At 38.7% G+C, this 16,654-nt stretch overlaps 1 protein-coding gene across 2 annotated transcripts; it reads right to left on the bottom strand.

The window, feature by feature from the left end:
* Window positions 1-614: 614 nt before the first annotated feature.
* BZW1 (basic leucine zipper and W2 domains 1) lies at window positions 615-16,042 on the bottom strand. Of its 2 annotated transcripts, XM_027564077.1 has the most exons (12): window positions 15,913-16,042; window positions 14,664-14,737; window positions 12,502-12,678; window positions 10,766-10,860; window positions 9,937-10,002; window positions 9,202-9,337; window positions 8,357-8,466; window positions 8,041-8,211; window positions 7,508-7,654; window positions 6,823-6,961; window positions 5,689-5,811; window positions 615-5,078 (listed from the first exon to the last, which is right to left on the bottom strand). In XM_027564077.1, the coding sequence occupies exons 2-12, from the start codon at window positions 14,725-14,727 to the stop codon at window positions 5,047-5,049; spliced, it is 1,260 nt and encodes a 419-aa protein (XP_027419878.1). In that variant the 5' UTR covers window positions 14,728-14,737; window positions 15,913-16,042; the 3' UTR covers window positions 615-5,046. The 2 variants fall into 2 exon arrangements, with proteins under 2 accessions (XP_027419878.1, XP_027419879.1); XM_027564078.1 differs by lacking the exons at window positions 10,766-10,860; window positions 14,664-14,737; window positions 15,913-16,042 and having other exon boundaries at window positions 12,496-12,579.
* Between the last annotated feature and the right edge of the window lie 612 nt (window positions 16,043-16,654).

Genomic DNA, 16,654 nt, shown 5'->3' with positions numbered 1-16,654 from the left:
TGTGTCTGACTCTGTACGACCCCATAGACGGCAGCCCACCAGGCTCCCCTATCCCTGGGATTCTCCACGCAAGAACACTGGAGTGGGTTGCCATCTCCTTCAATGCATGAAAGTGAAAAGTGAAAGTGAAGTCGCTCTGTCACATCCGACCTTCAACGACCCTATGGACTGCAGCCTTCCAGGCTCCTCCGTCCATGGGATTTTCCAGGCAAGAGTACTGGAGTGGGGTGCCATTGCCTTCTCCGTAAGAGATGCTGATGGCTTCAATTCAGGTGATGGCTTTGGAGAGAAGTGATTTTGTAATTGGAATGGGCAGTATTTGATCTCTTAGATGTGAGAAGGAAAGAGAAGGGACCTGAAGCTTTCTGGAGAGGGTAGATGGCATTTTTTGAATGTGCACAGGTTTGGATGGGAGTTTGAAGTACATGTGAGTCAAACGAAAGCAAACATTATCTGGAGATAACTGTCTTCTGAGGGCACAAGCCTTTTGATGGTTTTTAAACACGAAGGCAAAACAGAAAGGACCAGGAAAAGGACCTAGTTTTCAACAACTCCAGCACTCAAAGGTTATTGACAACAACCAGTGCAAGTCATTGCTCTTCTTTTTACATTAGTAAGGAGTTCATGAAATTTTATTCAACTTCAAGGGTACAGGCAAGAAGCAAATTTCACAGTTAAACACAGAAATAATGCAGCAATGTAATTACTGGCTTGAACGGCTGTACTTGAGGTTGTTCAGAGTGTCAAGAACTATCTGGATTATCAGCTATCCCGTTTTCTCCATTCTTCAGCTGTTTGCCATGCCAGGATCCATTAATCCTAACTAGAATGGAAATAAAGTGTACTTACAGAGATAATATTTTATTCTTAAGATGCCAGAGAATGTAGAACACCTTTCTGAATAGAGTATTTTTCAGTCTGTATTTCCCCAATGTTTACCTCTAAGTCAACTTGAAGCACAGCCTTCAGGAGTTCAGCTTTAAAAAAAATGGTTTAAACTATTTTCATCCTAAGATATTTTAAAATGGTTATTACACTGACTGGAAATTCCCTGAAACAACTCAATTATATTTGATAACTTTGTAGCACCCCAAATTCATTATACATATTGAATGCATAGTTTGCAGACCTACACTAATACAACTATAAACATTCTAATTGTATCACAGTTTAATGAGATATTGGTCCCTCTCGATAAAGTCTACGAAGCAAAGGACTGAATAGATTTGTTGCCGCTGTCTCCTCTAGGGCACTAGAGTAGGCACAAGCAGTTGAAGCCTTTACTTAAAGGTTAATTGAGTTAATAACTTGACAGCAATTGAGTGAATCTGTAAAATATTCTCACCCTTTTTTCAATTCATTAAGAGGTGAAATTATAATCTTGGAATAAAGATAAAAGGATTATAAGTGCATTGGAAAATTAAAACGACTGGATTTGGTATGGTGGCTAATAGCCATAGTTATATAGAAAGAAAAAAAAATAGAGGGAAAGGGAGTTTGGAAATCTTTCTGATCCAAACCAAATTTCATACAATTATGCAAGATTGTGTTTAAGTACAAATCCACTGCAATTCAAGTTTTTTAGACAGAGGCCAATTATAAATTCATTATTTTGAAGTCAAAAGCACTTATTTTCTAGATTCCGCTTATATAAAGCCATCTAAAAACATATTTCTTAATAATTATATGTGAAACCATTAGGCCTCAGTAGGCTGGTGAACAGACATACTCTTTATCAATACTAGAGCACTAATATTTTACATGAAAGATCACAGCAAGGCAGTTTACTAGAATTGTCACAGAAATGCAATAGCCTGTTTAACATGGCACCTGTAAATAGCATCGGAGGAAATTTTTACAAAGGTAATTCAGTAGTCTAGGTATTAATAAAGTACACTAAAACTTTGGCATCTATGTTACATTTTCAACCAGCCAATAATAGTTCTATCAGTTCCTGCAAGCAGCTTACTTGGGTATGACTGTAGACTCACTGGTAAAATTTCAATGCCATTTATCAATGTGTTATACCTACTTTAATTAGATCATTCACCTAGGATTTTAACTGATTTTTATAGATGAGAAGGAACCTGAATGGTTCTAATTATGAATACATTTCCAAATCAAGCAAGAATCGATCAAGACGTCCAAAGCCAACGGGAAATGATTTGTCTCATGCCTGTGGCAGGAAGGGTGTAAAGCATAGCTGTTAAATGATGGTGACTGGCAGAAAACAATACTGCTTCAGGATTTGGACACACATAAAGGTATGTCTGCCAATGCAAACGTCTGCCACTAGGTGGTCCTCCCCTTAAAAAATACATTAGGGTGTGAGTTCTCAAATGGGGGCAGTGTCACTCCCAAACAGGACCTCCAAACCCCCCTTATTCTTTTCATGTAAAAAGCAGATACAATACATATACAGCATATATGTGATACTAAAATTCACTGGGGGAATTCCCTGGTGGTCCAGTGGTTAGGACTCCATGTTTTCAATGCTGAGGGCACACGTTCAAACCCTGGTTGGGGAACTGAGATCCTGCAAGCCACGTAGTATGGCCAAAAAAAATTCACTGGTGTACTGTTAAAGTTTAAAATGCTTTAGGGATAGGGTTGATGAGAAAAAAACCCTTAAAAACATTGAATTGGAAATAAATCTCAGTCATAAGCATTTCTTCTCCCCACCATCACTATGCTGTGTTAAAATATCCTGTGGCATTTGGAATTTTCTTAAGAATATAATAAATGTCTCTAGGACAATACTCCCAGAATAATTAAGAAATTTAATCAGCTCTAAGTACACATTTAATTATGGTATCTAAGAGGAGATTTATCCTTAGAAACTGACACCAAGTTAGGAAAATCAATGAACATTTATCGGATCATGATTACAAGTACAATCTTAACATCTATATTTACATATTTGAGGTTGGCACTGGCAGCTGAGACTCAAAATTGCCACTTAAAATTCAGAATGAAAATCTGCTAAGTCTTTTTAGAAAGCATTCCCTTTCTTTACACTACACTGTCATAGGTGACATCCATTTACTGTTAATATTGTAGTAAGTAAACACTACCTTGTCATTATGAAGGAAAAAACTGATCAAAGATCATAATGTAGTTTTCTGGAAAACTACATACACTTTCACTATACACAGTATATAATAAACAAGGTACACTCTGTACTGCAGCAACATGCAATGGTTTGGTTGTAGAAATGTTAATGTAATTTCTGCTACATCAGAATTCTGTGAAGTTGGGAGTCATAAGGATGAAAAGAGCAATTATTTAATGGTTACACAGTAGATACATCTGACACATAACATACAGTTACCACTAGGTATCAGCATGGAATTTACAAACAAAAACTAAAAAAAAAAAAAAAAAGAAGACTGACCTATATAAACCTAAGTGTAAGGATGGACTTTATTTTTTAAAAAAAGTCTTTTGAGGACTACAAATTACAAAGTAAAAGCAGATCACTATGTAGAAACCTAGTGAATACATTTTGCCTGTGCATGAAAGCTTTATCAAAAGTCATTCATTTAACAACTTCACCCCCTTCACAATGGTATCAATTATAATGCTCTTCATAAGGTTATATCTTTATTTCAAACTATATTACATGTTATTCCCTCAAGATAAACTTCTAAACACAAATTCTTGGCTCATAAGAATGGCACCTTTGAAAAAGGCAATTCCCACCCAAGTCTCTTGTGGCATTATTCCAAGTTTGTTTCTTTCACCAGTCAAAAAACTTGCAAAGTGTTCACTTTCAACATGAAATCTTTCCAGCAAAAAGCGTGGCCACACTTTGTTTTCTAATGACTACATATAAAGACAGGTAGCAGCAAGAAAAGATGGAAAGTAAACAGGCAGCCATTAAAATAAATGGATCAACTGTATAGAAGAGATATTTGGCTCATGGCAATTAGAAAAACTGGCAACTAGGTTAACAGCCAGATAATTGAGTCATAAATGAACCTGTGAAGAGAATGAAGCTGGTCCACTATGACCAAGTAGGAATACATCATTATCACCTCACTTCACTCTTTACAACAAATACGCTAAGCCAACAGGCAATATTGAGTTGTATTTGGAGTCCCAGTTAGAACATGCTGATCATTTTTCTTTCAACAATTTTCTGGGTTTAGTACAGTCATTTGCTTTACTCGCACTATTTTCAGTCCTCTCTCATGAATCTAAGTGCAGGGTAAGTGTAAAATACTTTAAATGACAAGGCTTTTTCCAAGGTATATTTGAAAATGGCTTTGTGAAAAGAATATTCATTTGTTTTGTGTGGAAAGAAACAAACTGAATGCAGAAGTTTCTCAATGGGGAAAAGCTTAATTTTTCTCTTCCCACTACCTTTGCCACATACAATTTCCCAAATACCCCACTTTCAAGTTTGTTCTCCATGGCTTCATTTTAGGGAATGAAAATCAGAGAGCAGACAATTGAGCTCAAGTACATCTGGGGCTAAAAATGCCAAGAAAATGTTAACATGGAAGCAATGGTCCAGATACTCAAGATTCATGTTAATGAATTCAATTACTGTATATGATAGTTTTCATTGATGAGCAGGGCTTTGGGCATATCAAATTATCACACAAATCATTGCCTTCTGAGACATTGGATACTTTTACAGTTTAATTTGCAAACAGAATTTTTATAACAAATTATTTTTAACCAAATCATATCTTGAAAACTGTTTATATAGAAAACCCAGGGAATAAAGTGAACTGTTCATTGTGGAAGGCCTTAAATTACATTATTACAGTAGAAAATACAGGAGGTAGAAGATAACTGAAAAGACTAATGCAACATCAGATTCAAATCTATAGCTCCTGCAGCTACTTAAAACATGGTTTTAGAAACTAAATCCAACATTTCCAGTAACCATAGAAACAGTTAAAATAAAATTTGCCATGAAAGCCCTTATATCATGCTTGATATAGGGAGGTAGGAAGATGTAAGAACCAGGACACATGAGACATGACATTTTATCTACAACTCCTGTTTGCTTTACTGAGGGTGTAGTTTCAAAATTCAGTCACCTTCTTCAGCTTCAGACTCAGATTCTAGAAAAGGGGAAAAGTGCAATCAAGCATTACATGATATCAGAAAGTAAAAGTTCCATTTATTAACTTTACTTAAAAAAATTTTTATTAATAATGATCTACTCATGAGGATATCAAAAAGTATGCATCTGTGAATCTCAAAATTCATAAATATTTGGACTTCCCTGGTGGCTCAAATGATAAAGAAATCTGCAATGCAGGAAACCCGGGTTCAGTCCTGGGGTTGGGAAGATCCCCTGGAGGGCATGGCAACCCAACTCCAGTATTCTTGCCTGGAGAATTCCATGGACAGAGGAGTCTGGGAGGCTACAGCCCATGGGGTTCCAGAGTTGGACATGAGTGATTGACTAATACACACATTCTCAAAATTTTCAATTTTCCTAAGAATTTTAGTATTATGGCCAATTCATCAAAATACCTGAAGTCCAGTTTTCCTCCCCTGCCTTAAAGTAAATGAGTTTTTGGAGGTGTGTCATGAATGAACAAAAATCTGTACTTTAGGTACAAAATGGTATCTGAATGAAAGATGACATGTATGGACATATTCTTGTCCACATTAAAATAAGTTCTCAGGCTTTACCAAACAGACTGCACAAATGAAAAGACTTACCTTCTTCAGCATTTTTGAGCCACTCTACAAACTTTTTCATTTGCTCAAGGAAGACACTCTTCCCCTTGGCAACGTGTGCATCTTTATACCATTTTAGAATGGGTTCTTCACTCAGAACTTCAGCTGTAAAGAAGAGAACAACCTTTACATTTGTGGAGTATTCATACAGTACTTCCATAACTAAGGCAGAGTTAGAAACTCCCTAAGGTGCACATACCTCATTAGCAATTTTGTTTTTATTGAAATGTAGAGGAAAACCAATTATTTTTGTTGCTTACAAAAACAAATCTGTATTCAACACTCAACTAGTTTCTTCAACAAATTTTTTAAAGAAAAGTAGAAAAGATGAAATGAGAACCATATACTAAGAAACTTTTTATCAACTTGTAGAGTGATTCTCTCAACCAAAGGCAACCTGATCCCCTGGGGACATCAGACAATGTGTACAGACGCTGCTGGTTGTTGCACTGGGGAGATGTGCTACTGGTGCCTGCTGGCTGATGCCAGGGATGCTGATAAACACTCTATAATGCACGGGACAGCCATCTACAAAACAGCTTTCTGGCCCAAAACAGTAGTGTCAAGGCTGAGAAATCTTGTGATAAATGATTAGGGATATTTGATAGATAATTAAAAAGATTATTTTACGTGTGGTACTGTGATTTTACTTAAAAGTCCAGTGTTTTATCGATAAAATTAAAAGTTATTTATTAACTTTTCCAGAATTTTAAATGAGGATTTTAAAGACTTACTTCTAAATCTGGAGGAAGTAAGTGGAGGTATAGATACTTTAAGGAAACCTAACCACAAGTTGATAATCACCAAAGCACAGGGTGCTAAAAAAAAAAAAAAAAATCTGGGGATGCAGGTGGGCCTCTAGGTTTAAAATATGGGAACCAAGAAAATCATTTGTCTGGGGAAGAGGACTGCAGCAGGTGAAGTCTGAGGCTCATCAAGAAGGCTTTAGAGATGTTTTAATGATAATGCACTAAAATGTATCCAATTATTTCAGACAACTCAGCCCTATGATTAGAGTGAAATACTTTAGGGTGCTGATGTTCAGAGAACTATTCATTAGAATTATTGAGTTTTCTAGGTTTTGCAATAAACATATTAACAAAATTCAAAATTTACCTTTATAAAAAAGCACCACTATTTTCTGGAAGGCTTTCATGAAATGAATGTTGTCATAGCAGTACTCCTGAATCTTCAGTAACAGAGTCAGCTCAGACTGACCTTGAGTTGTAAAGGCAGCAAGTAGAGGGCTGTATTGCTTTTAAAGGGAAAAGAGAAAAGATTTAGTCATTCAGTACAATGGATTTGTACTGAATGTACTGAATTGGGTACATTCAGTACAAACTCCTAAAAGACCACAACTCATCTTTTACAATCACTATATATTCTGTTAGTGGAAGTTTTTTGTTTTGTTTTGTTTTAAAAAGGCAGAAAAATCTCTTAAGCATTTAAATCAAAGAGGCAATACTAAACCAAGGATTCCAGATAACTCCAACTACAATCTTAATATTTTAAAGGGAAAAAAGAGAGAATCCTCCTATTTTTCAATATTCTTTCAAAAGCAAACACCAAATTATAGGTTTAAGCTACTTTTAAACATGTATTTGTTTTTATCCTGTGAGCAACAGAAAGCCCAAGTTAAGACTTTTTAAAAGATTATCACCAATATTTAATGTTATTTGTCTACTTACTGGTGGTTTACCCCCAGAAACCATAGGATTTGATAAATCCTTTTGGAAAAGTTCAGACAGTGCACTTATCCCCACTTACAAAAATAATGTTTTATCAGGCACAATTCTAATACCTTCAAGTGCTTGATGGCTTGCTCTGCTACAAGCTCCTCTTTTTTGTTCCATTCCACAGTGCTCATTACGCTGGACCACACTATTCCAATGACAACGGGTTCTGGGATGTTGTTTTTTTTCATTTCTTCCTTGACATACAAAATTATCTGCAAAGAATCCAAATTTCGTGCAGAAATAAGTATAATATTTAGTATAGAACTAAGTTTGATACTATACGTATCAAACTTACAAAAAGCATAAGACCTTTCCATGCAACTAGCAAAGACCCGGAGACCACATACAACCACATAACTTTTAAAACTAGAAGGTATAGACTTCTACTTCTAAACCTTATGTTACACATAAGCACACTACCTAAGAAAAGCCCATGATGGAAACAGAAAGGTCTGTCTATTGGCCTGCACCCTACAAAATCCCCAACTATTTGGATTTTGGGGCACATGTTAGGCACCAAATATGAAAAAGACTGAGGCAAAGCCCCAGCATAACATTCTACAGCTATTATTAAAACTCACCCTGGTGAAATACTTACATCCTTAAATGGATCACCACGGGACATCTGTTCTTGAAGTTCTTTCTGGAGTTCCTTACGAGCTCCTATGGTTTGCTGATTCCGAACATATTCTGAAAGCTCTTTCAAGCCTGCCTCAGTAAAATACTTTGTGAAGTGTTCAACGCTTTGTTTATTGGCAGGAAAAAGTTCCTGAAATGAGAATTTAATCTGGTTAAATGGTCTTCAAATCATTCAAAAAACACTTTCCCTCTTCTCACAGATTAAAAATGGGAAAGCTGCCGATCACATTTTCCTTAAGTGTTGTCAAGAAAGTGAAGAATGAAAAGTCACAAACCATCAGTCTGTTATCCATGCTCACTTTCCGAAGACTTGCAGCTACTGCATTGATATCTTTTTCATTTATCCATGATTTAAAGAGCTTTACAGCAAAAGCTGCTGAAACCCCTGTAGAAAAACAGAGCTTATTTAACAGAAGTACCTTCATGGATTTCAATGACTTTGTCTCCCCATGTCCTCTCTCTGAAGGTCCAGCACACAGGATTATTCACTTTATCCCCAAACCTACCCCTAAACCTCCCTCTGCCACTGTTTACCAACCCATTCCAATTCCTCTACTCTACCACTTGTTAGTTGTGTACTGTTAGTCAAGTTAGATTTTTATGATGTGTAAAATAAGAGTGACGATTCTTACATTTGACAGGGTTGTTCTGAGAATTACATTAAGGCATGTTAAATACTCAGTAATCAAAGCAGTAAAAAAAAAAATTAGCTTTTAAGTTACTGTACAGAACAATTTAACTATGGAAATCATAAAAGGGAACTTGTTTTTCTTTTCAGCTTGCCATTTCCCCCATTTCTCTATTCAAAATGTTCCCAAGTGTCCCAATTGGAATTAATCTCTCTGGGTTTCCACAGCATTTCTATTTTTACTTTACAATCAATCACATTTTGTCTAGACCCTGGATATTTGGTGTGTGTCTAAATGCTAAAGTTATACATTAAATGACTGAAATGAAATGAACCAATTAAATTCAAGGATACTAGTTAAAAAAACTATCACTATCACAAGTCGAATCTATACAAACTATATCCTAACTTTTATATCAGTTCATCTTTTATGCTCTTATCTACACCACTCTCAGCCAACTAGAGATTATCCATTTATGAAAGGTTGATTACCTTCTTTAACCAAATTCTCATTGTAAAGGCTATTAAGAATGGATGCATTAAGTGTTCCATTAGCCAGAAGAACACCAGTCAACATAGCCAGCTTGTTCCTTTCCGACTCTGAAAAACCCTTTAAGAACAGCAGCAGCTATAAAAGTAAATAGTCAAGGGTTAAAAGAAAGAGCAACTGTATTATATAAAGAGAAGCAGTAAAGCATATTATATTGGTTAAAACTATGGGCTCTGAGGTCTAACCACTCAAGTTTATATCTGTTATAATACTGAATAATCTTAGGCAAGTCACTTAACCTCTGGCGCAGTCTCATCTCGTTCATGTATTTTACACATGTAAATGTGTAAAATAAAACTTGCTACACAGGGCTTTTGAGAGTATTGAATGAGTTAAAATTAACTTTACCAAATTTTCTGTGCACTGATATGTATACTATCTGACTCTGACAGCAAGCATGGTAAATTTCTCTTTGTCAAGGTATTTAGCTCTGATCTGTTACTCTGACTTTTGAACAAACTCCACTTGGATTTTTACCCCTTTGCCACTTGTTTGAACACAGAACTAAGAAACAGTGTACAGCAAATTAAACTACATGATATACTCCAAACTTCATTTCAAAGACAGCCCACCTAAATATCTAAAATTATCTCAAATCCATGGCAGAATTAGGATTTAACATCCCCTTCTTTGGCCCCCAACCTTTTGTTTTCCACAAAGGATATTGCTGCTCATACCTTTTTAACTTCATCTTCAAAACCTTTCTCCAGGTATTTGTAGCGCCTGATTAACTTGTTAAAAACCTGTAAGAATTAATGAAGGAACTGAATAACTTCATATGTAGAAATGTCAGATACCCAAAAGATCTAAATCAGGGAAACTAAGACCTCTCCACAGTATCTCTAGAACAGCAAAGAAATGAGCCTTTCATTAGATGTTTAATCAGCTTAGGAAGTCTTGTCCTTTCCAAAATCCTACAATATACCAATAATGTTAACACTTTAATCACCAGCCCCAATAGACTTTTATTGCCAAAGTATCAAAGCACAAATTAATTACTGCTCAAATACAAGTCATTTACCTATCTGTAGGATATTAACAGATGATCATAAAATATAGTTCTACTTTCTGAATGACAAAGACAACAACCCTTAGGTTAGATATACTTGTATGAACTTTCAAATGAGATTTTGACTGATAAAGAAGCTAATCTGCCTATAACTCATTCAACTTTAAAAAGCTATATGTAGAGTAATTTAATGATGGAAATCATGATAGGGAACTGATTTTCCTTTTTCAGCTTGACTTTTTTCCTTAAAAAAAAAAAAAATGAATTAATTCTAGAAAAACAAACAAGAAAAGGAAAAGTTAATTCAATTTTTTTCCTATTTTTTTTTTCTTCAATGCATTTTTAAGTTTCCAAATCATACTGTACACCAAGAACACCTCTAAACTTTCAGCTCAAATTCCTTCAACCTTCTACCACCAACCTCTTAAAAACAGACTATTCCTTAAACATTAGCCAAATGGATAACAGCTAACTGAATTATGTAAAGTTTAATTTACCTGAGCAAATGCTTGCATGGTCTCTAGGTCTTCTTGTGCTGCAAACACACAGACATCTGTACGCATCATGTCATCTGCCAGTGTACCACCTGGGGCTAAAGTATATTTCACAAAAAAAATTGCAATGACATTCATTTAAAATTAATAATTATTTCAACCTTTCTTTCTGATTTCACAGTTCCACCACTGAGCAAGTGTTTGACTACATGCAAGCTATGGAAGACTCTCTAAGCCTCCATTCTTCATGTACATAAATAACAGTTCTCATTCCAGCAGGCTGGTATGAGGTTCAATACAATGTTACTGTGAAAACATTTTGGAATATTTTAGGGAGCCATGGAAATGACATTACCAGCATCAACTGAGGATATATAACTAAGTAGCACATTCTGTTAAGATATCCTGAGCTGCTGAGAGTGAAGGCAGGAGTAAATTAGCAGGGCTATGAGTAGAAATATAATGTGAGCCACATAATGTAATTCTAAATCTCCTAGCAGCCACATTAAAAATAAGAAGTGAAATTAATTTTGATATACTTTAACCCAACACATCAAAAATATTAACACTTTAGTATTCAAAGTATTATTGAGATGTCTTATTCTATTTAACATTGTCTTCAAAATCCAATGTGTACTCTCAATTTGTACTCGGCACATTCTAAGTGATTGATAATTAGCTAGTGACTAATACATAGAAGAATGCAGAATTAGGCTTCAGTTACTTGTTGTTCAATTGCTAAGCTGTGTCCAACTCCGCCACCCTATGGACTCAGGTATAGTACTGTCCTGAATTGACTCCAGGACTCTAGTGGACACCAAAATCTGTCAGTACTCAAGTCCCTTATATAAAAGGGAATGTGTGTGCTTAGTCACTCAGTTGTGTCCGACTCTTTGTGAACCAACCGACTGTAACCCACCAGGCTCCTTTGTCCCTGGGGATCCTCCAGGCCAGAATATTGGAGTGGGTTGCCATGCCCTCCTCCAGAGGATCTTCCCAACCCAAGGATAAAACCCAGGTCTCCTGCATTGCAGGCAGATTCCTTACTACCTGAGCCACCAGGGAAGCCCATGAATACTGGAGTGGGTAGCCTATCCCTTCTCCAGGGGATCTCCCCAACCCAGGAATTGAACCAGGGTTACCAGGGGCATAGTATTTGTATACAACCTGCATTTATCCTTCTGTATATTTTAACGGTCTCTAGGTTGTACGTAATATCAAATACAACGTAAATGCTAAAAAATAGTTGCTGGATACAGAAAATGCAAGTTTTACTTTTTGGAACTTTCTGCTCCTCCCCTCCCTGGAAAATTTTTGATCCACAGTTGGGTTGAATCCATGGATGTGGAACTTTGGATATGGAGGCTTGTCTGTATGAAGTATTTGGTAAGACAGAACAAGAGATACAGATTTCTTCATTAACTCAGAGTATGCAAACATGAGTTGGAAAAATCACTGATGACAGATGTTTTGGGACTTATGTATCCGACTGAAAAGTCTTCTCCAAATGTTATGGTTCTGTCATGGGTTTCAAATATAAAGCTATACAGAGCAAGGCGATCTGCAAATTTACTATAATTGGAGAAGGGAAAAAAAAAGTGAAAATCCATAGGGGGTAAAAAAAAAGAAAACAAACAGAAACAAAGCCATCCTGATTTGATATGTCTGTCAAACAGTTCATATGCTGGGTTTTACATAATCCCCATACAACACACTTCTCATAAGACCCGGACACTTACCCAGCATTCCGCCAGCCACCAGGATGTCAAAGAGTGTTTCTGCATATCGTCGGTAATCAAGTTTTGCTCCAGAAGCATCAAGAAACTTTGCTACTGCTTCCAAATCAGTACCAGTTTCAGTTAAGCCTTGAATAATGCAGTCTTGAAACTGAGTAGGGTCAAACCTCTCTTTTTCATCTGGAGGGAAAACCCCAAAACATTTAAGTTTTAAAAGGGCATGAAACCACTGCCCTATGAAGCTCTAACTACTGAGTAAGTTAACCACATTCATTACAATTTCACTTATTTCAATACCTGGAAAAAACAAACGCTACTTAATTGCCTAAGACCTGTAACACAAGCAAACACAACAGGGGACTAAATACACATCCTTTGCAAGTTGCACCTCTACGAGTGCAAGACAGGACTGCCTATCACAAGAAGTGTATGGCTTTTCTCTATTTTTTCACACAGGTCTCCTAAGTGACCTAAATGAGCTGGTGTGTTCCTACTGCTAGGAGACAATTTCCACCTGGAATGTGTCAAATTCAAGATATCTTCTATACCTCAGGTAAACTTTATTCCTGAGTGAAATTTTGTCTAAGTATGGACACCTCTTGATTTTCTTTAAATGACCATAACACTTTCTACTTAAAAAAAAAAATCACTCTAATACTTATTAAGGTAATTTCTAGAAAGTACATTTTTTGAGTATCCAATACATGACATGCAGCAGTTATGAGTAGGGGCTCTGGATTTAAACTGCCTGATTTAAACTGAGATCAGCACTTAGCTATCTGAAGTTGAGCAACTTAGTGCATTCTTCATGTCTGAATGTTCCTGAGGTAAATGGTGATTAAGAGTAGGATCCATCTCATGAAGTTGTTCTGAATATTAAACGACATAAATAAAATAGAAAGCACACTAAGCAGTGCCTTGGGTATATACCTAGCCTTTACTGTGCTGCTGTTACACACTCCAGGGTAGGGTTTGATTTCCCTATCTAGGTTAGATGATGTCTTAATTTCTACATAGCACCAGGGTGACCAAAGTTTGCCTAGGACTTTTCTTGTTTCAACACTGAAAGGCTTATGTCCTGGGAACTCTATTCAGTCCCAGGCAAATCAGGATCCAATTATCAAGAACTAAGAGACCATGAGTTATCTCAATCTGCAACTGGGAAAGTGACATATCTTCCTGATACTAACAACAATATTAAAACTACTTGATAATGTATTATACCAGATAACATATACAGGCTTTTCCATTATAGAATTGTTCTGGTTCCCAACTATTCTTCCTCTTGAGAAAATTTACTGGCCTAAAACTTAATGAATCTTCAAAGACTAGAATCAAAACACTCCTTGTTCCCTGCTGTAAGGTGGCAGGCTACAATTAGAAATTAGAAGATTATTTAATATACATCTCAAAGTGTCTGCCACTCAGGGTTGAAAAACATAATTTATAACCAGTAGCCAACCCAGTTCTTTATTTCCTAAAAGTTTCCTGTAAGATAAGGTCAATATGTACTTTTGAGCAATAACATTGAAAAGTTTAGGGGTAAAACATTAAAGCTAATAAAAAATATATCTGAGACCACATCTCATTTAACTTTATATCGTGAGTTGCTACAGTATTCAATATTCCCCAAAGTATATAATAAAACACAAGTAGTTAATGCAATTCTTGTGCTTTAAAACAAAAACCTAAGTCTGTGAGGAAATAGTTTCAAAAGACAGTGCAATGTGAACTCTGTTCCATAATTAACTTCCATGGGTTAAAGTCTGATTTTTCTCTCACAAATGTTCACATAGCTTGGATGAAACTAGTAATCACATTAGGAGTTCTCCTTTTATAAATTGACTTTTTCTCTCAACCAAAATCTTGCTTAAATGAAATTTAGCGAGTGAAAATGAAGCCCTGAAGTCCATACTTTTTTTTTCTGTTTAGAGTCACTATATGTTCACAATAAAGACCAGCTTGCTTAGATCTATGTTGATATCACAAATCTTAAAAGCAGAAGAAACAGTAAAGATATCTGACATGGCAGTCAACTACAAATTCAAGCTCCTTTCTGGCACTTTCTCTTTAAGTTTTAATACTAAGCAATAGCCTGCCAGAGGAACCAAAATATAAGTTATTCTGGAGGTCTGCAGAGAAGATATTAAAATATAAATATTTACCTCTTTTTCTGGTTTTAAAACGCTGGCCTGATAGCGTTGGCTTTTGCTGCTTTTGATTATTCATAAAAGACACCCTAAAGGGGGAAAATAAGGCCTTAAAAATATCAGTGCCATAACATCCATTTTAAAAACAAAGCATCAAACCTTGGCCTAGTCACGGATAAACTACATAGAACATACACTTTCAGCCTAGCAGTAGACCTGGGAAGGCATAAAGAATTACCTTTGCTTGATTAAATGTAAGTTCAAAACCTGCATTTCTCTCTACAATTTAAAGATGAAATGTGAAGGCCACTTTTAAATGACTTCACAGCGCCACTGCGACTAGTGGCAATTCACCCATCATAAGCACAGTCTCCTCCTTGTTCCTGTTTAAATTCGCCTTCATCTTCCACTACTCTGAGCACCACAGAGGGCTAACAGAAACGACCACCGTAATTAGCAGGTATCCAAAACATGTATGTTAATTTAAAGACGCTATCAGAAGGCTAATCCCTTCATCCGAGGGCAGCACCACCCTACCCTCAAGTCGTGCCCGGGACCGTAGCGGTGGCTTGCACCACTCCAGCCGGCAAAAGGTGGCTGAGAGCGGGCCTAGCCTCCTCCACCCCATACCTTACAAGGCAAGCCTCCTGCCGGGGCACGTGTCTCCCCATTCAACCCTTCCCGGGCCTCCAGCCCAGCGACGGATAATCCACCCCCGCCCAAGGGCTGCTCCTCGCCCGCAGCCCCTTCTCCACTGACCCCGTGGTCGGCGGTGGCGGCCGCCGCAACGAGCGGACCAAAGGCGCCGAGGCGCTTCGCGCCGGGGGCCCCGCCGCCCCGTACATCCGCCCGCCCTCCAGCGAAAGCAGCGGCGGTGGAGGCGGGCGCAGTGGTGGTGGCGGCCCCGCCGCCCCGCCCGCCGGAACCCCCACGCGTACATCACCCAACAGAGGCCGCGGCGGCTTTGTTACCCAGGCCGGGCAGGGCTGGACGAGGGCCTCCCTCGCCCACTGCCTCCGTCGGTAGAGCCGCGGGGCACACCCGCGCCCCGCGTTCCGGCCCGGGCAGCCGCCTCTCGACCTCCCCGCTGAAGCAGCCGCTCCGACCCCCGAATCCAAGCTCGAGATCTGGTCCGGCTTCATGCGGCGGCCTCCGCCCGGGCCCATCCAAATCCGGCCGCACAGGACCCACCGGCTCCCTCACCCTCTACCCAGCGACTAGGGGCCGCAATCTCGGCCCGAGATGAGCAAGCCCAGCGACTCACCGAATTTAAGGCGATGAGAAAAGAGCCAGAAACCCCGGAGGTGGCAGCAACTGCGGCGGTGTCTCCTCTGCTACCGGAACTAACGCCAGGAGGAGGAGGAGGAAAGAGGTGCCACCCCCGCCCCGGCCGGTCTCCTATCGCGAGATTTCTTCCCCCGGTGCCCTACCCACCCTTCTCCACCCCTCCTGGATCACCGCTCAGCGGCCTAGGGTGGGAAAGGAAGCGAACGTGATTTTCAAAGATTCTTTATTCTTTTATTGGGTTCCCGATTTCCCGGACTTAGACTAGACTAGCCCATCTTTCTTCCACCGCCGTGTCCTCCGGCCTCTTAGTTAGCACCTGGAGGGGGTTGGGAGAACGAATATCCCCCACCACCCCCGCCGGTGCCGAGGAAGTTGGATACGTCCGTCCCCAGTCCCTTCCGCACCGACCCTTCCACCCACTCCCCCTCCCACACCCTCCCCCTGCGCCGGAAGTTGAAGCCGGAAGTCTGGGGACGCCCAGGACGTTCGTGGGTAGGAGCGGAGTTTAGTAAGGAGGTTTTTTCTGTCCTCTTCTCCGACTGAAGTTGGAAAGAGCTTGCACAGGCTAAGTCCGAAGCGGGGCAACGTTGCTCCGCGATGGTGGCTGGGTGGGGTCGTGTACTACCACTGCTAGGAGCGAGGAAAATCCAGGTAGGGATCAGAAGGAAGTTTGGTCCTCCGACTGCGGCCGCCATCCTTGCAGTGGTCTCCGTAGTTCC

Source organism: Bos indicus x Bos taurus, chromosome 2, assembly GCF_003369695.1.
Source record: "Bos indicus x Bos taurus breed Angus x Brahman F1 hybrid chromosome 2, Bos_hybrid_MaternalHap_v2.0, whole genome shotgun sequence".
Lineage (NCBI taxonomy): Eukaryota > Metazoa > Chordata > Mammalia > Artiodactyla > Bovidae > Bos > Bos indicus x Bos taurus.
The sequence above is the reverse complement of the archived record's forward strand: the minus strand, read 5'-3'. Positions and strand labels throughout refer to the sequence as shown.